General features: G+C 40.3%; 1 protein-coding gene across 2 annotated transcripts; it reads left to right on the forward strand.

Annotated features, from left to right (window-relative positions):
* The first annotated feature begins 1,567 nt into the window (after positions 1-1,567).
* TMEM192 (transmembrane protein 192) lies at positions 1,568-19,276 on the forward strand. 2 transcript variants are annotated; one of them, XM_071807731.1, is made up of 7 exons: positions 1,583-1,700; positions 2,482-2,641; positions 4,392-4,538; positions 8,596-8,860; positions 10,923-11,057; positions 15,337-15,439; positions 17,708-19,276. In XM_071807731.1, the coding sequence occupies exons 2-7, from the start codon at positions 2,612-2,614 to the stop codon at positions 17,829-17,831; spliced, it is 804 nt and encodes a 267-aa protein (XP_071663832.1). In that variant the 5' UTR covers positions 1,583-1,700; positions 2,482-2,611; the 3' UTR covers positions 17,832-19,276. The 2 variants fall into 2 exon arrangements, with proteins under 2 accessions (XP_065692547.1, XP_071663832.1); XM_065836475.2 differs by lacking the exon at positions 2,482-2,641 and having other exon boundaries at positions 1,568-1,700.
* The last annotated feature ends 913 nt before the right edge of the window (positions 19,277-20,189 follow it).

Raw genomic sequence — 20,189 nt, forward strand, 5'->3', positions numbered from 1 at the left:
TTTCACTGTCACGGAAAAACTTAGTCCTCTGGTTGCTCATCAGTAGGATTTGTAGTTTTCTGAGGAAGGAAAAAAGAGGAAGCATAATAAGAAAGAGGAGAAAAGAACATTTGGGCTGAGAAGTGGAACTGAGCAGGCTCTTATCACAGGAACTGAATTGAAACCAGCAAGTTTAAGGCTTTTCATTTAAGGTAGTTGCCCAGGTCATTAAATATGTATCTCTACATAAATCAAGAACAAATGAATGCAAGTGATGAATGTAAATGCTCTGGGTGGGAGCATTTCATTAGGTATTTTTCTACAAAAAGACCCAAGAGAAGTCACAGAAACAGAGATGAAAAACTTGGGAGAGCCTGAAGAAGCCTATACCTCAGAAGCAGCTTTCCCCCTTTGGCACTTCTGCATTCTGTCAAGAGAGGCAGAGCTGCACCAGCTGCTTGGGATGACAGGCCTGGCTTCTCTTAAGTAGTACACAAAGTACAATCCCAACTGGGCAATGATACAGTCTTGCTGTCTTTTAAGCCCCTGTTCCAACTTTGATCCTCTCCAGTGTCCTCACTAGCATCATCTCAAGGCTCATGGATGGTCTTATAAAGCAAACAGATGGTTAAGAAATATTAGCAGTTAAACAGAGCACACATCAGATAATAAATATGCTGTTCTGTAAACTCATACTATGCACATGCTTGAATACTGCATCATTCTAATACTTCCCCTTTCAGGATATAGCTGAAAAACGCCAAAGCAGCTAATGAAGATTACCAAAGAAAACTGAAGTGGTAAAGGAGCATTTGGCACACAAAATGGTGTCAGGGAGTAATAAGACAGAGATCCATAGAGTAGCATGGACACTGCTGAGTGGCCGTAGGCTCTCTCAAGAACAAAAGGTTATAAAACAAAATGAGCAGTTGGCAGGTTTCAAAGAAAACATGTTTCTTCACAAAACACAGAACCGGGCCAGAAATATCTTTGATGACTTACTATGTGCTAAAATTTTCCACGGTCTGAAGGGGCAACCAAGCAAGTTCATGGAGAAAGGATCCGCTGGAAATAATAATAAAGTTCACAGACCCCTTCTTTGAGAAGTCCCTGCAAGACAAGTTGTTGGCAATGCGAAAATATTCTGCAAAACAAGCTGAAAACAACACTATGCTGCCTTTAACCCCACACTTTTTTGCTAGGCACCCTCTGCTGTTTTTTCTTTCTTACTTTCCACACCCTGCGATGCCTCCTGAGCCACCTTGCCCGCACGGACAACCAGCCCCGGCCCGCATCAACTACCCGCCCTTTTCAAATTCAGTCCCGGGCTCCTGACTCAACTTGACGGAGCGTCGTCCAGGGAGAGCGGCACCGGGGCTGGGCTCCGGGAAGCACAAGTTTGGGTCACAAGACCCCCCCGCCATCGCCCCGCCCCGCGAAGTAGGAAACCCAACCAAAAGGAACAGCCACGGCCCGCGGATCAGGCCCCTCCGCGGCTGCGGCCCCGCCCCGGGGCCGGCGCTGCGGTGAGGCCCGGGCCCAATAGCCGCCGGGGCGCTAATGGCGAGGTGGGGCTGGGTGGGACCGCCGGGCGGGGCCTGGGCCTGACCAGCCGGCGGCCGGGCCGCAGCGGGGTCGTCGATTAAATACCACGGGAGCGGTGGAAAACGTGATTGGAGATGGCGCTGACGGCGGGGAGGCGGCGGCAGGACCTGAACAACGTGAGTGCGGGCTTGCAGGAGCGGTTCCTGCGGGGCTGAGCGGCCAGGCTGCTGCTGACGGGTGGCGCTGCTGGGAGAGCGCATCGCTTCGTGTTTCGTCTCTTCCTTCCACTGCTTTTTGCTGTTTTCGGTACTCAGCGCCGAGGCCTTTATCTTCTTCTTCCGGGGGGAGCAGCCGGCCGAGGCGTCTCGCAAATGGCCGTTTCGGAAGTCAGGAGGCCGCTGGGGCAGCTCACCGGCCGGGCCGCCGCCGCCCCCCGCGCTGCTGTGGGCCGGGTCTGGGCCCTGCCGAGCGCTGTCCCTATCCGGCCATGCTTGAAATAACCCCAAGTAACTCGGGTGTGCGGGTGTTTTTAATCAAGGTTATTAATTTAATCGAGCATGCTCCCGTAGCTTGTTTAGTTCTTCTGGGTAATTTCTTCTGCAGGCAGATCCTGTAAGTGTTATCTCCTGTATACATGAGGTGCGCTGGCCTGACCACGGCATTTTTCTGTTCATTTGTGTGTTCCACCCCTCTCAGCCGGGCCAGGCTTGCTGGCAGTGGCCCTGCGTGTTCCTGCCGGCCCTTCTCCTGGTGCTGGGCGGCTGCGGAGGTGGAAACGCGTCAGGGAGCCAAGGGGCTGAATGGAGCCCTAACCTGTGCTTGTGGTAGCATCAGTGCCTAACAGAAGCCCCATGTTTAAGGTGTTTTGTATTTTAACAGCTGTGGTTTTGGCTCATCTTAATTAAATGAAACCTGTGTTTGATTTAATTAGGACACTTAAGAGATTTTTTTTTTTAGTGTCAGATTGACTGCATGGCATCATCATCTTTCTTGCTTTAATTCCCCCTCCTCCCCATGTTGCTGGTAATAATATCTACTTAGGGAGGTTATGTCATCCAGCACCTCCTAATGCTACCTGGATTTCAGGATGCCAAGATGGATTATAGCCAGTCTCGCAGTAAGTAACATGGTCAAACCTGTTTTGTTAAAGCTTTGTGAAGAAGTGCACTGATCTGTCATGGTAGTGCAGAAGTGATGAGTTTACCTGTTCCCATTAGACAAAGGATATTGTCCTAAGGAGCTTTGCTGTCTTTATGTGACGTGTGAGCTGTTAACTTTGTTAGTAATTCTGTGTTGGAAAGGAATGAGGCAAGATGGAGACTTCAAGTGCTGGTCCTACACACTTGCTTCAAGAGCTTAGAGTTATACCTGATCCCTGAAAATGGGGAGTGAGCAACAGAGGGCATCTTAGTACTCTTACTTCTGGGTTTTATATTGGTGACATAAGAGGAGTGTCACTTGTAAACCTGTAGGTTTGCAGTAAAAGGTCATCTTACTAGGCAGGTATTTCAGCAAGGGTTGTTTACAGCCAAAGACCAGGCTAATTAAAAGGTATCAAATAGGTGAGGGAGGTCTGTTCACACTCTTCTATGGTTGGGCAAATGTGGTGTTGAGACTACTAAAATTAAACTGAATGCTGACTGAAATAATCCTTGATGTCTAGTTCTTTCACTGTAGGCAGCTGTCTGTAGGTGAAATAACACTGAAGAGCCAATCTGCATTGTCCCAGCTAATATGAAGTATAAACCTAGGTCTAACCCCATAAGCTCTATTTCTCTCTTTTCTTGTGCTGGTGTATAGAAGAATGACATGCCTCGTTTGTCTTGAGGCTTCTGCTCTTTTCTGCCATGGCAAGGAGAAGTCCTTAGTTTAAAAATGCTACCCCAGTCAACCCTGGCATGTCTCTCTGCATAGTCAGAAGTGGGATGGGGCCTGCACTTGTCTTGTTAAGGGATGTGGTTGGTATCACTCAGGAGAAGAGCTGTCAAAACTTGATTGGGAATCTTGAGTTTCTTTCTCTCTTGAAGCAACCAAGTTGTAGCATGGGACATAACAGGATGCCTAGAGTGGAACTTGAGCAGTTTGAGATCTTGTAGTGGCTGTGTATGTTCAGTTTGAGACATATTGAATGACTGTGTCCTGGCCTGGAAGGAGCAGAGATGCGTAGCAGTGGGGCAATTTTCTTGTCCACAAGGAAAGGTTTTCCCCTCCACCCCTATTTAGTTTTACCTTTAAAAAAAAAAAAAAAAAAAAAAGGTACTTCTGGGAACTTACATAGCCAAAACATCTGAGCTGAATGTGAAGCCAAAGCCCCAATACTTGGTACCAACATGCCAAGTAAGGGCTGCATGTTCTCTACTGAAAGCAGAGAGTGTCTTGCCCAGCAGTTGTTAACATCTTCCCTCTGAACTGCTGCTGCTTTTTTGCCTGGGTTCAGTTTGAACTACTGCTGCAGGTGTTCTGACATGTCAGTGACTGAATCACCTGACACTTACTGGTACACTGCAGCTTTGTTATTGCCTCCAACTTTAGTTGGATAGACGTAAGAATAATAAGGATTTTTGCAGTACCTGTATAAGGTATGTGAGAGAATTTAATTGTCACATGTTCCACCTTTCCATGTAAACATACTAATACTTGAGGCCTCTCTCAGGAGTGATGCTCAGATACTTGTATTACATTTTAAAGACTAAAGGGATCGAGTTCTTACCCAAAGATGTCATGGCAGTTTACCTAGAATTTAAGAGCTTTTCTCAAGATACTAATCTAATTTTTTCCCCAGAGCTTGCTTTGGTAACAGGAAGTTGCTAGATGTTTGTATCTGACTTTTACCTGTTGTTATTCTTTGCCTTCCCCTTCTTTTCCAGGGTTCCTTGGAAGTAACACAGAGTTTGGAAGATGATACCCTTCTGGATGCACCACTTATTTCATCTCATACTTTGCATTCCCAGCTGAGGCCAAGATTTCATGCTATCCCAGCAGTCCTCCTTGCCAATTTTCTGTTGCTAATACATGTAAGTTTAGAAAGCTTGATTGCATTACGAATGTTTGCTGTCTCTATTCCGGATTCTTGCTGTTTGTGTTTCTTCTGAGACTTGCATACACTGTTCTTCCAAACCAGTGAAATATTACTTGCAAATGAATTTTGATAGCGTGAATGCTACATTTATACTTGCTGTGTTTTCTTTCTGATTGTTTGTCAGTTCTAATGTGCTACGAGTCTTGTTCTTATATGCTGTTGGAAATGTACTTTTAAAATAATAATACTGCTGTAGAAGTACTTATACTAGTTACAGAGAGCCAAGATAATTTTGATGCCATGCCTTGTGGAGGCTGAATTTCATGTCACAGGAAAGACTTAAGGTATTTCTTATGGTAACTAAGCAAGTAAAGCTGAACTTGCTCCAGGGTTTTTTTGCATGGTAGTGGATGGAGCTATAAAGGAATCAAAATGTTACTTCCTGTTCTGACTTCTAGAGGTTAAGGGTGAAAAGCACAGATAAAGGACAAATCTTGCATGTAACAGTATGAAGGCCTATTTGAGGCTGGTAAACAGAAGCAGAGATTCTGGTCTAGTAGTGAGTTTATCCTTGATAAGGTGAAGAGACTTATTGTTGCTTGTGAGCATGTGGAAACCGAAAATGAAGAAGGAAGGGTGAATAGCTCTGATCCTAAGATCTAACTGAAATGGTATTTGCATGGTGCTTAGGCACATGGTTCAGTAGTGGACTTGGTAGTGCTAGGCATATGGTTGAACTCTATCATCTTAAGGGTCTTTTCCAACCTAAATGATTCTGTGATGCCACTAACAGTGGCCTGGAGATAGTATGTGTATAAAGCCAGATACATACATGCCACATGAGCTATATGTTGCTAGCTGTATTTAAGCTTCATTTGATCTCAGACAAAAAATGCTGTGCCCAGTTGCTCTGCAAAACATACCGTCTTCCAAAACTTTAAAAGCACATACCAACCTCTAAGGTCTCTTTGGGTAGCTGCATAAAGCTGTTCAAACCATATGCCCGAACTTTCCAATTTCAGCGGTAATTATGTTGTGTTCCTCTTAGTAATATCAAGAAATGCCCTTCTGTCTATCAAGTAGACTTAGGAGAGACTTATGCTGAATAAACTACCAGAGTTCCTAATAAAACTGCATATCCAGCCTTATTCCTTTCCACTACCAGAAGACTACTGGTGCCATCCCTTTAGGGTGCCACTTGAGGTCTGCATTATGAAGGTAGATGCTGCTATTGGTAAGAGAGCAGTAAATGTTTTTCCACCTAGCCCTGGGGCATTACTATCTGCTACCACAACAGATTAGCTATATGTCAGCCACCCAGATCCTAGGAAACTACTGCCTTTTCTGTCCCCATCACTTCACTTCTGCTGCAAATGGAAAAAGTATGGGGAGGTGAGGAGAAGGAAAACTGTAGCGGCCTCTGTCAACACACACTTCTCCAGGTAAAGTCTTCCTGCTATTGCTGAATTTGTTGCAGTGGCTCATTGGTCGTTTGAGGGAAATGGAGAAGTATCCTTTTCTCTTGGTGAAATACAGCATTATACTTGCCACATGAAATGTTGCTGTCTCATTTGCTGAAGACATGGATGGGGAAAACAAGCTTATTGGATTTCTTTCCTCTCTGCTTCTGCAAATGTGCACAAACCTTGTGGGATGTGGAAGCACCAGGTTAGCTTCTGATGCACAGCCTGCCAAATGGGCAAATATCCTGGAGAAGTTAAGCCATCATAGTATTATGTGGTAGAGTTGTAATGCATTTCTAAAGTTATCTGTATGTAGCATGGAGTATTTTGTTTCCTCCAACTTTTTGTGCCAAGAAATGGAGTCAGGCAGCAAATAGCTGCTTTGTTGGCAGCTGCCTAGTTACATACAATTCTGGAGTGTATGAGTAGGATATATTGGAGTGTGGTAGGGCTGGGTTTTTGAGTGGATTTCCTTCTGCCAAGCCTTTCTCTTCTGCAGGCTTCTGGCTCCTGTCAGGAGACTCTGGAGTGCAGTGTAAAGTGTCCAGGCTAGCAATAATTTCTTTTTATTAACCCCATCTTTCCTTAATCCCCTCTGTGTATGTGCATTCACAGAACTGAACGTAAATACTACTTTATCTAAGAATTTTTTGTATATAAAAATCCCCTGTACTGAGGTAAAGCACCTGTTCTTGGACTGTCCTGAAATGTAAGCAAAACATCTTTAAGTGTCACCTTTAATGCCAGCTACCTGTTTCTTCTTGCACACCCTGGTAGTAGATGAGTAGAACTGCAATGCCAGGCTATTTCTGCTGACATCACTTTAATATAGCCATTTTCTACACCTGGAAGGAGTAGAACTAGATGTGTTACTGGTTTAAAATGGCAAACTGAACAGTAAGTGGACTGAATAAAATATGGGTTAGTTAGATTATTCTTAGCTTTGTTAGAAACAGAGGTGGTAAAATAATGGATTAAACAAAAGTGGTGTGGATAATCCTCCCTCTTATTTAACTTAATCTAGGTACTTATCCCAAGGTAATTTTGGATTTAATTTGCGTTTGAATAATGGTTTTATGGATAATATAAAACACACTTCTTTCCTCCAACCTTCTGTCCTGTCTGTCCTCTACAACGTCTGGTTTAAGTATGATTGTTGTGTGAAAGTTATTTCCCCCTTCCTCCCTCCAATTACCTGACTCTACTCATAACCGGAGCAAGTTGAGGGTGGCTCATATCAAGAGTAATTAAATGGTTCTGAAAGGCTAATATCTATGAAGGAAGTTTATTGAGAAATGGCAAGGATATGAAAAATAAGTTCCAGGGAGTGGGAAGGAGGTGGTGGGCTCTTAGATGTCCAGACAATTGAGTATGGAAACAAAGCTACTGAATGAAATCTGACACTTGCCTCCATCTTCGGTTCTGTTGTGTTTATCAGTTTTGAGCTGTAGAACATTGGATGCTTTTAAAGTATATTAGTGGTACTAGACTTTTGCAGACTTGAGGCAATTTTTGTTAGATTTAGAAGTTCTCAATTTACTTGGTGGGAGTTGCTTACGAACTGTTTTCAGTTCTGTTAGAAAATATTTCTATTCTGCAGAATGAACCAGGATGAGAAAGTATTGTATTGTTCACTGAATGAAAATGGTAGAGAGTATTTTCTGACAAAAGTATTCTATAAGGATTAAAAAAAAAAAGCCCTCTGTGTATACATACATCCCACATAATGTGCCTTCTGGTTGGCCAAAAGATTGCTGGTGCTGAAAACTTGAGGAGTCTAGAAGATGGGTGGCACCAGTCAGAAAGGATAAGTGTATGTATAATCTGACTGACTGTAGTCTGGTCATTCTGATATGAGTTCTGAGCAAAATGGAAAAAGCTGATAGTAAATATACTGAATAACGATTACCAACTGGCAAAGGTGCCTAGCCAGTGGTAATAATTCACTTTGTAAGCTAATATGATGTTTCCCTTTTTTTTTAATGTCACAACGTGCAGATTATCTGTAATGGATTTAGTAAAGGGTTGATTTTTAATTGATGAAATTACAAGTTAATGAAATGTAGAATGTACCAATAAGATATGAGGTTGTCCTGCAGAGTGGTAAACAAGTGTAAATATGTGATTTTTTTTTTTTCTTTTTTGAGGGAATATAAATGAAGTTCTCCCTGAAGTAAAAAAGACATAGTGAAAACGTATTCTGAAATAAGATAAATTCGCTATGAAGGAGAGTCTCAGGAACAGTGAAATTGATTTAGAGGAAATTCTGGGATGAGTGGCAATTCTCAACTCTGTTCTGCTGGGCACTTGTTGCCCTCCTGGAAAACAATTATACTACTTAGCAATTTCAGTCATCAGTATGTTCCCAGAATGGCATGTTGTGGTTGTAGTAAGTGTCTAATGTCTTATACATTATTTCAGCTCTCATAGAATCAGTTCAGAAAGCAATATATAAGGAATAAATTACATAAGCTTGTGGTTTTTTGTTTTTGTTTTGTTTGTTTTGTGTGTTGTGTGTGTGGTGGTTTTTTTTTTTTTTTTTACAGTTAAATGTTGACTTCAAGACTCTTCTCTTCCTTTCTCTTCCAGGTTGCTTTTGTTGTTCTGGCATTTTTAGCAGCCATGTTCTGTTCTTACCCCAATCCAAATCAGGATAAGTGCCCTGGAAACTATACTCACCCACTCAAAGTGCAGACTGTCATAATCACAGCAAAAGTAATTCTGTGGGTTTTACATGTTGTTTTTGAACGATACATCCAGCACCACCACAGTAAAGTCAGAAGCAGAGGTTACTTTTCAATATACCGATCAACAAGGCATCTAAAAAGGCTTCCACTGCTGATACACTCCACAGGTGAAGTGAACTTCTTTTTCTATTTGTGTTTTTTTCTTCTAAAGCTTAAAACTATAATGCAATAAAAGACTGAAGATTTATATATAAATGTATATACATTATGAACTTTTCAAATGCCTATGAGCACTTATAAATGGTATTTTAGTCAGATGGACCTCCTGACTGAGCTTTCTCACCTGCCAGGTATCTGTCATAAAGAACTTCATAGTGGAAAAATGCCCACAAGTGTGAAGTTGAGTAAAATATCTAGTCATTTGCTTCTGGTCTTCAGCCACAAAATGTTCAGCCAGCAAGGTCTGTGTTTGGCTGCCAGGGATCTTGATTTGCATACTCATTTGTCTAGTTGGATATGTGGCAAGACTGCTAGTCCTTCCAAGAAGGACTACTACTACTACTCTTTTCTTTCTAAGCTCAGCAATTCAAGTAGAAACAGCTGATTTGCCTTTTGCTCAACAGCTGCCTGAAATCAGTAAAATAAGCAATTTTCTGATCTTTAGTGGTGTCATGTGCAACATTCAGCTCTACTCCTGCCTTTTTCTACCTTCTATGGAGGAAGGTTGGTGTATGGGAGTGGTTTAACTCTCTATTCCAAGTTATATCACTGACCAGTGAAGCTGAAAGAAATGTTGGTACAATTAGCTGGTGTAGCTTTTCTAACAGATAGTACTTCCAACAAATTTAAAATCCATATACCTAGAAGGGATTTTTGACACAGAAATATCAGGGGGGAGGGAACAGTGGTGGCTTTTACAGTATTTTTGTGGCTCATAATCCCATCTCCCTTCTGTAAATCTTCTGAATAGCTAGACTTTTTTTTTTTTCACCCAAATTGTTGTTACATTGGTCTTGCTTTCTATAAAAACCTAGCTTTACTTCCAGCCAGTCACTAAAAGAGCTGGGCAACTTGATGAATGTGTAAAAACTTCAGGCTATGGCCACTAGGTAGAGCTCTGAAGGTAAAGATGTATTTGGAGTGCAGTGACAAAATGAGGCTACAGCATGTTTAAGGATGTGTTGAAAGAGAGTAAAAGGACTACTTTGGACTCCTGCATTGTAATCTGGAATACTTAGCTCTGTCTTCAGTATGAGATGGAGCTCACTTCTCCCCTACCAGACAGACTCTGGGCATGTATAAATGTTCAGGTGCAGTCAGTCGCATGCTGTGGTCTTTATGTAAGTCATCCATAGTTCAGAAGGTGGTTGTCTCCATTGCTGCAAACTCACTGCCCTGCTAATTGCTGCTGATACCACTTCTAGCCTGATGGTTCAGTCACCTAATGCAGTATGAAAGAGAACTGTATAGTCCCCTAGGTACATTAATGGTTTTAATACACTTAGTGCTTTACTCAGCCACTGGTTATAACATTTCTACAGGAAAGAAAAGAACACTTCACACTCTATATCAGAGGAGAAGAGGGTGTGTAAAGGGGAAAAAAAAAAGCTTGTTAGGTCTGTAATTCAACAGTTGCTCTCTTCAACTAATGGTGCTCATTTCAGTTAAACTTCCAGTAACTTGCAAGTAATAGCTAGGCAACTGATGAAAGGCTATGCAAGTATCTCCCTGTGAAAGGAAGGTGTTTTGCTTTTTGTTTTTTCTTCTCTGTTAGCCTCATTTAAATACACTCAAATCCGCCACTTGAAGGAAACCTCCCTGTCACTTGGAATTGACTGATGTGACCTCTTTGGAATTGAAATAAATTGTTTCCCAACAGTTTTGGGGATGGATAGCAGCAACAAGGCTAGAAACTCTTTAAGCCCACGCATATATATATTAGGTATTTCTAGTGCATTTCTTCCATTCCTCTTTAAGTGAGAAAAAACTATAAAGAAAATTAATAATTCTCTACCATTGCAGTCAAATACTGAAATGAAACCTCATTGTGCTGCCAGCACTTGTAAGCCTGCATCACTTGTTTTTAGGAAATTAGACAAAGAGGCAAGTATGGTATGAAATGGAAAACCATTACTGACGTGTTGCAGCCTAATGCAGATACTGAGGATGAGAGAATGCGAAATTATTTCAACAGCTAATTGTTACACCTGTGAAATATTTGTTTTCTAGGTAATGCAGCCCTGCTTTTGATTCTATCAATGCAGCATTCCTTTCCTGATCACAGTAAGGTGTACCTATATCTTATTCTGGGAGTCCTGGGCCTGGAGCTGATTAGTTCCCTGACATGCTTAGTGATTTACACAGGTGAGAGGCAATTTTTGCCTTCTTGAGTGAAACTTATTGCTGCTACTTAACTGTTTTGTTTGTATCCACAGTAACTCATTTGGGGTACCCCAAGACACTTACCTGCAACTATAAATACAGAATGATCCTGTGCTTGTAGAAGAACTAAGGCAAATCCAAAACAAAAGGAAAGGTTGTCAGGCTTGATCTGATCTCTAGGTTCTCCTAAATGAATGCTCTATATTACCTCAAAGCTGTTGATCCGGTGAAGTGGCAATAAATCCATAATTGTTGTGAAAGTATCCTGTGAGCAGGCTTGTCTAGCAGTGTGTTCTCAAATGCATGCACCACAAGCTGTGAAGCAGTAAAAGCTACCTGGCTCTAATCAGAACTGCTTCTGGGATTTACACGTGGGACTTGCATAGTTGATAGCATGATTGTGCCTTACCCTCCAAAGTCTTCCTCCTTCCCTAATCCCACTCCAAAAGCTTCAGTTCCTCCTTGTCACTAAAATGGAAGATTCCCTCTAATGAATGTTCAAAAAGATATTATGGCTTTTGGAATCTGTACTAATACTAAAATTAGATACTGCTTCATAGAACTGTGAGGCATTGCTTTGTACTGTCACTGTTGGCTTGTAAGGTTATCTGCTATTAGGCTTGATGTAAAATATCTAGACTTGATAAACCTCTTTCCATTAAACTATTTCAGTATGATCTAAAATGTTGATTAATAAATGTTTGAACCAAATAGTTTTCTCTGATCTTATCTTAAACTATTTGGGTTTATGGCTTGCATTAACTTGATTGAAAATAACTGGGTAAAAAAAAAATATGGAAAGGTATAAGACACTAAAAAATGCAGTTATTTTTGTTGCCTGAAGAAAATTAGAGATATTTACTGTGAATTTCATATCTGTTTAAATGACATGTAGTTCCTGCTCTTGAGTTAGTTTATGCATCTGCTTCTGAGATTATGTTTTCTGATTATTTACAACTAAACCCAAAAAGATGACACTGTAGCTAAGTAGCCTCAGTAGCACTGGTTTCTCTGGGGCAGGGAGGACAAAACAAGTGGGCAAAACTTAGTTTGCTCTTGACTTCTAATCAAACAGGAGGAAGGAGAATCCTTTGGGACTGCATGAAGCTTAAGGCTTAAAGTAAAAGCCATTGCTGTGGTGATCAGTATTTGTACTAATCTGACTTCTGTTGTGATTTCATAATTAGTAATTAATCTAGGATGTATTTTATTTTGGAGGAGAACACTTTGATGTTATTAGTAATGACTTGCAGAGAAATAATGCCAGGCAGCTTGGTCATATACAAAAATCTATTCTTGACTCTCCTGCAGCAACATTAAAATCAAAATGCACCAAGAAATAAGGTCCCACCTCTAAACTACATCTTGTCTTAAAACTGTGCAGAGGCCCTGGTGCTGTAGGCTGGTCAGGCTTTCCTGTGAATTGAACTAGCATGGCTCAAGTGGACCAACTGTCTTCTGGAGCAATAGAGGCAATGCATGGTGGCCCTAGAGAACTATTCCAAGAATGCTGGAGATCATCCCTTTTTTGCATATGCATACTTACTTTCCTGGGAAATTCAAGAAGAGATAAATTGCAAAACTTTAATAGAACATCAGGAATTCCAGTGAAATGTTATTTCTTATCCTGAGGCCTCTTGGAGCTTATGTGCCTCTTACCCTGGCAGAAAAGGATAAGTGACTGCAAGAAGGCAGGCTGGCCTTCATAGTAGTAAGGTCTGAGCCTGGATTTCCACAAGTGCTTTCAAACTCCTTCTGTTTTGTCACCCATAGGGTCTTGTTCCGTGGCTTGTACTATGCTGGTTCCTGTGCCCATCAGATCCATTAACCAGCTTATACTAGGAAGTTGTGGAGAGCAAATTTTTGCTTTCCAGTTGAAGGAGGCTTGAAGGGTACAGTGAGTCCTGGAACTGAAGTGAAGGAGGGGCAGAGCTCCATTGCTAGGAAGGAGTAAGGTGATCTTCTGGCAACAGTGACCTTATTTCCAGAGCACCCCCAAAACAACACTGTGAGCTTCATTCTCAAAAGCTTGGTATGCAAAACTGAGGTTAATTTTTGTAAGTTACACTTGCTTTAAGATGAGGAAGACTTCCAGTCACCAGAGGGTATTGTAACTTGTTTTCTGTTCTAATACATGTTTAGGTAAGCTAAGAAACTGCCTGCATGTCTGTCTCTTTTGCATAGTTGTGTTTGGTTGTTTTTGTTTTTACATTTTAAGCATCAAACTAAAGCTCTCTTGAAGCAAAACAAATGTATTTGCCCAGTTTTGAAAACAGCCTGAGAATCTGTAGTAATAGTGACACTCCAATAATTTTTTTTTTTTTTCTCTCAAACAGCACAGAGTATGTGACTAGAAGCATGAAGTTTCTTCAGTAGGATAATTTTAAGGGCAGTCCTCTGTTCAGGGTTAGAATGCCCCTCTCCATGGCAAGCACTTAACAGATACCACTCACTGTTAAGATAGTATCTGCTAATGTAGGTGAGCAACAATGAGGAGATTAAGGTCACTTCACACTAGCAACTCATGATCAACCTCTTCCTTGTGTTAATATGTTACTCCTGAATTTTGGAGGGAAGGTAGCACCAGTTCATACATCGTTTCTCTGTGGTAGAATAATTATTTCGTAAGTATTTTTGCCTCATTCTAGTAGATACCTGTAGAAAGTTAATGTACCTGACTTATTTAAATATTGCTGCTTCACAAATAGAAGTGGTGGCATGGAATAACTGATTGTAATTCTAGGTATTTCTTCTTGCTTGGAGCTGTTTTATGAATTGTATGATGCCCGATGTTCTGTGAAGTACTACTGCCTCCTTAAAATTCTCTCCATTCAGCAGTGTATGTACATATAGCTGTAGCATGCAGAGGCAGGGATTCAGAAATCTGCAAGGAGTTGCTGTGATTGACTTATAACAGGCTTGACAGATATAAATTGTTAAAGTGAGGTAAATGTGCATGGAATGAAGTATGATACAGATAGCTCTAAATGTCAGCTTACTATTGTAAGGTTGTTATTGATAGGATAGGGAGTCAAGCTGTAAAAGGTTTACTAAATATATGTATTTAATGGCTTCCTTACATACTTCTAGTATCACTTGAGTAAAAGACTAACATTCCCACAAACAACACATGTTGGGAATTCCACACCCATTCCTTTGTGGCTTTATTTGTAGAGGAATACAGTCATAGAAATAACTAACCTTTGAGCCTAACTTGTAGTTAACCTCTGGAGGGTCTTAGCATTGTTTTAGCAGGGTGGCCTGTAAGAAACCCCATCGTATTATTGACTTGTAAGTACAGTATTTCTCTGCAGTAGCTTGGATTTCTCATGGAGTCAGACTGTAATGTTTTTAGTAGCATTAGATTTATTGCTTCACAAGCAACCTTAACTGCAGTCCTAAATGTGTACTCCAGATCTCCTGGTACTTTGCTTTAATCGGGATCTGATACTGAATACCTTTGAGTATTTTCAGCTTCCTTCCATAAATAATGCAGAGTGTGCCTACAGCTTTTCCTACCCCCACCCATCCCCATTCCATATCTGTTTCAATTTAATCTTAAACTTTATTCACAGGTGCCCAGGAATGATTTCTGGTTTTGATAGCCAGCACTGCAAAGTTCACAATGTGAAGCTGATCAGAGCTGCTCTGGTTTGAATACTTAATGGCTTTCTGTAGCAAGCCTGCCCTAGTTTTAGAGCAGGCAAACAAGCTGCTGCTTCACTGCAGGTAGCCTAGCTAAAACAGTATTTATCAAAGAACTTAAGTTAGAAGTTCTGACCTAGATACAAGCATCATAACTTTTACAACTTTTTTTTTATGGTCTGTAGCTTAATTTATGGCCTGAATTTGGAGACTGAATCTCAGTACCCTTACAAAGACCACTAAGGTTTCAGCCTCTCTTAGGTGACAAATTAAATTTCGCAGATGTTAAGCAGTATGTCCAAGCTTTGCCATTTGGGTCTTCAATTACCTGTGGTCTTCTAAGCAGTAGGGCTGAGGGAAAAAAACAAACTGAAAGCCCACCAAACCACCACTAACATATAATCAAAGCCATTACAGACATGAGCAGAGAGAGAGAGTCTGCTTTTTCTCTCCTTCTTCCCCACTCCCCAGATTCCCTTACTATCTTTTCAACTCCTATCCTAAGGCAATCTTAGCAAAATCTGTAATACATGATTGTTTTTAACTTGGAGCCTGATCACAAAACTTTTCTTTTGTGGGTTGCTTTCCAACTTTAATTAATAAAACTTTGTTGCAGTGAAAATAAGCAACTTCAATCGTGCAAAACCAAGACCTGACATAATTGAAGAAGAAAAGATGTATTCCTACCCTAGTCACATTACCTCAGAAATTGGATTCAGGTAATCTTGTGCTGTGTTCAACCATGGTATATCGGTAACGGTGACTAATATAATTGCATTACTTTCTGTAGACTTACGTATAATCTTGAATCTCTCAACCAAAACAGAGGTGGAGATAAGTGTTTTGAAGGAAACTATATGCTTAAGGCTGCTGTTTTACATGCACGGATGAGAAGTAGCACAGTCTTTTACTTTTTACATAATGATGCCAATTTGCTATGATACGGAAATCCTCAAACATGAGGACAAATGATTTGACCATTTATGGCTTGTTGCATGATTTTTTTCAATCTGCTATAAATAACTGTGCTTAATCTGTGTTAGCTGACTTTATATGGGAGTTTGAGGAGAGAAACTGGTGTCTTACCCTGTTACCTAAAGTATGCTTACAGAAGCCTAACTTCTGCACCAGTTTCAGACAAAAAAAAAAAAAAATATAAATTGTGGACAGTTGATAGATGAAGAAAACTTTGCAGCTTTGTTCTGTGCCAGCAGTTGGGCATGAGATTCTAGCAAGGGCTTTGGAATATATTTCCAGCTTGGGAAGGTACTTAAAGGTGGGTGGGATACATAAGAGGTAAGAAAGTTCCTGCTGAGACAGAGAAGGTATCCAACACGAACCTCACTAGCACTGAGACTTCTGGCTTGCTTGTCCATTATGTACCTTTTGACTACTTTAGCATCTTCCAGTTGCTGAAATGAATCTGGTATGGCTTAACAAAAACCAATCATCAAAACTCACATGGATTTCCATACAAGAATTTATTTAGGAGTTTTCTGATACAATTACTTGCATTTGTATGTGTGCCTTAGTAAAAAAATTAAAGTGCAGAGGTGATTAATACTTCGGCATTTCCCCTGCTGTTACAAATGCAGCATGCACATGCTTTTATGGAACTTGGAAGTAGATGTCCAGGATACAGGAAGGATTTAGAGTTGTCTTGAATTTTGATACAATGTCTGACTTCCATCTTGATATAAACACCATGGTGAATGCATGGTGGACCTCATTACTTTCTCATTCAGCTTCTCCCTTGAGAAATTCTCAAATGCCCAGAGAATGGGTCTTCAACAATGACCAGCTGAGGAAAAGACTGGATTTTTTTGATTAAAGAGTGCAAACTTCCTGTGAGAACTGATTGCAAAACAGTTATTTTAATTCAGCTCTATACAAGTCTGACTCTCTCTCCCTTGAGAGTTAAGGTCTATTGAAAAGTGAATCCTGTCAGGCCTTCAGTTGACCCTGGCTGTAAGAATGTTTTTTGAATATTATGACCTCTACAACCCAGGCCCTCTTCAAGTTGGTTGTACAGATTACTGGTTAAGGTTGCAAGCTTTCTATCTACAGAACTTTTTCCTACACTAGCTGTCCTCCTTGGCACTTTGTAAGAACTATGAAAAGGGCAGTGTTCCTCCTCAAAATGCTGCAAGGCCGAGGAGCAACTTTCTAAGCTCCGAGATGTTCACATGTGTACTGAGAAGGCAGATTCCCAAGTGAACTAGAAAAAATAATGTGTAAGAGAAGACTGGAATGTGCTCAAGCATAGGTACTTGGTTTTGCTATGCTCTTAAGTATTATAGATTTGACAAAATTATCTACTTTTATAGATTTTTCTCAACTTGGCTCTACTTAATGTTGCAGTGTTACTATCCTAATTAAAATGAAGGATGTCTGAAAGCTGGAAGTGTTTTAAGTGGGCGGTTTGCTGTACATAAGGTAGATCTGGAATAGCACATCTGTTTGATGCTGTTATGGTCTTGTGACAGATAGTATCACTTTTTATAGTATATCTGCAGATTAATCAATAAACTTCTGTCTTAAACAGCTTATGATCCCCACAGCTGAATAAAAATATTATGGCTGCTTAAAATAAACTTCTTAGTGTATTTGGAAAAGGTGCCACAGATTTCTCAGTATACTTCTGGCATGTTGTCTGCCTCACTAACTCAAGTTTCTTAAACAGTAGGAATGCTCATACTATACAACTTTTCTGTAACTGTATAGAGGGAAATACCCAACTAAATTACGTATACATGGCATGAAGTTCAGATGAACTTTTTTCTCTTCCTCCCTTCTTATTCAAAAAGGAGGTTATACATAAAAGTGTTGTAGATTGTCTCCTTCAAAAAAAAAAATAGTTGAGATCAACAAAATTAAAACTGAGGGAAGAAACTTGTTAAAGTATTTGTTAATTAGCTCTGACACTTTTGTGTGTTAGAAAGCTGCTGTCACTTATTAAAACCCATATTCACTTTTGTTGTTTCAAGGGAAAATTCAACTTTAGAAGAGATAGTGGAGAAGCAAGGAGATGTAATAGAATATCTTCAGCGACACAATGCACTGCTCAGCAAGAGACTATTGGCACTAACATCTCAGCAGATCAAAACTTAACAGCATTTGGAAAACAACTGCTGGACCTCTGGTGGGAACATGAGGTAATGTAATATCCGGACTGATTTGTACAGATGACTCTTCTTCAATCATCTTTCACACTTTGAAATAGAAGTTAAGATGGAAGGATGAGCTCTGCATACACTCCAAACCTGTTACAACTGGACACTCTGCCTCTCAGTTCTGGAGCTTCAAGGATTTTTAATTCCTAATAGGTTAAAGTTGGACCTGAGGTAATGGTTCAACTTTGTTCAGTTGTTGCCATCATTTTGTACTGCTGTAACCTTTAAGCTTCAAACTACCAAAGTATTTTATATTTCTAGAACACACATTTGTTCTCTAAAAAATTCTGACTTCACAAAGGATGTATTTTGAGTTTCTAGTGCTGAAGCTGAGATTAGATATATTCTGTCACTGATTCCCATTACTTCTTATGTTAGAGGTGGTGTACTTCAATAATCCTATACAACATAGATACCTGCTTTCTAGATCAGTCTGCTTTTGTACTTTGTCAAGAAAAGGAATTAAACTGTTGTCTGTGCCAGTGGGAAAATTTAGCATCTAATTTAGGATTAAAAAAAAAAAAAAGCAGTGGGTGTCCTAGAATGGCAAATCTTACATATGTGTGTGGTACAAAACAGTGTCATGATAAGCAATTTGAGCAGTTTTTCAGAATTCCGGTTTAAAAACCTGTAAGAGGGATATCTAAGGCTGATGACTTTCTCATTACTTGAGTCTGGCTGGTAATCAAAGATTTCTACTCTGCCAACTGAACTAACTGAATGGGTTTAAAGATGCATCAGTTACATACATCCTTGCTCCTTACTTTGACCCTTAAAATGTCAGCATCTTGATTCAAAAGCTAAAATGGTGTATGTGGGAAGGTGAAAAGCAGCAGAAGACAGAAAAGTCGTCTAAAAGTCTGAGAAACAATAGTTCTAGGTTCTATCTCATGGATTTATTGGGAAGGCTGGTGAAAGAACCATTCTGTTCCAGGTACTACTTTTGTCTACCAGTGTAGACCAAGAATTATTTTAGAACCCAATACCTCTGTGGGGAGATGGGTGATCACTAATCAAAACTGAGAGGAAGGCTCTCATCAGGAGTAGTCTTGTGGTTCAATATAAGAAAAAAAAAATTCCACCTTACTGTCTTACTTTGGTACTAGGGCACAACTTCAGAAATAACTAAACTGTTCAGTGTGCAACAAACACAGGAAGGAAGATAAACATTGGAGGTTTTGCTGCTATCAACACTAGACTGTTCTCATTAACTGTTTGTGGAAAATGCATCCAAGGTTTTATAGTATAAATGTAATGAATACAAATGTTTTTGGTTTTAGAACTCAGGTTTTGATGTGATTGTGTATATGAATTTATATAATTTCTATGAAAAGCAGTAAAATGTGACTGAAGTTCATGCACAATAAATGCAACTGAGGACAAGTGTGAATTCTGTCATTTCTAAGCTCGTGCAGCTGGTGCAGCTTGTTGCAACAGGCAATCTGTTCAGATTTTCTGTTTTCCTGGAGTTCTCACAGCACAGTTTTGGTGACAAGGATAGCTGTTTACTTGTTTTGAAGCTTTAGGCTTAGTTCTATTCTCTTTCCTGGGTAACACTTCAATTGCACTTCAGACCTTCCCTGCTACTCCTGTTTCTCTCCAACACAGAGGAATAGGCTGTGCAGTGTAGCAGAACAACTTTACTGTATTTTTGAGGGTATTGCTCATACTTCTCTCATCTCATTCAAGACTGCTTGAAGTAAAACTTGGAAAGCAATACTGCTGGTTAATCCATGGAATGGGAAAAGTGTGGGTTCTATCTCCTACCCTTTGTAATTCAGAGCTCTTCATAAGTACACAAATTATTAACAACTTTAAACAATCATCCCTCATTTTTATATCTGTATGATACACCCACCCTATCGTGATTAAGCTTCTGAAAACAAACAAACAAAAACAAAATAACAAACTTTTAATGCTTGTACAGGCTCCAAATAGATGCAGAGTCCTCGTTTTTCTAGCTATGCTCATCTTGTTTATCTTAACTTTAGCCTCCACCAGAGTAGGGTTTGGTGTTGTGGTGACTGATACCATCTGACCAGCTTTGGAGCAGCTTGGGATCTGTCACCAACAGCACAGCCTGGTAACCACCCCTGCAGCCTCACAACTAGAGGCAAGTTTCAGGAAAAGAAGAATCACTCAGTGAACGTGGTGGTTTGCACGTGCTCTGCTGCAAACCATCGGAGTCCTCCTTAGGCATGCTCTGGCAAACCTGCATGTAGGTGAATGCATGTGAGTCTGAAGAGCTGAAGAAATTAGTGATGTTCTTCATGTAATTATAGCTGCTGAAATGCAT

This window comes from Patagioenas fasciata, chromosome 4 (assembly GCF_037038585.1).
Source record: "Patagioenas fasciata isolate bPatFas1 chromosome 4, bPatFas1.hap1, whole genome shotgun sequence".
Classification (NCBI taxonomy): Eukaryota; Metazoa; Chordata; class Aves; order Columbiformes; family Columbidae; genus Patagioenas; species Patagioenas fasciata.

What these genes read in the sequence shown, in the direction of transcription:
- TMEM192 (XM_065836475.2), top strand. Translation starts at nt 1,659, where the DNA reads ATGGCGCTGACGGCGGGGAGGCGGCGGCAGGACCTGAACAAC. An exon ending in ATGCTTAGTGATTTACACAG is followed by an intron (nt 11,058 to 15,336) that starts GTGAGAGGCAAT and finishes ACTTTGTTGCAG; the next exon opens with TGAAAATAAGCAACTTCAAT. An exon ending in ACCTCAGAAATTGGATTCAG is followed by an intron (nt 15,440 to 17,707) that starts GTAATCTTGTGC and finishes TGTTGTTTCAAG; the next exon opens with GGAAAATTCAACTTTAGAAG.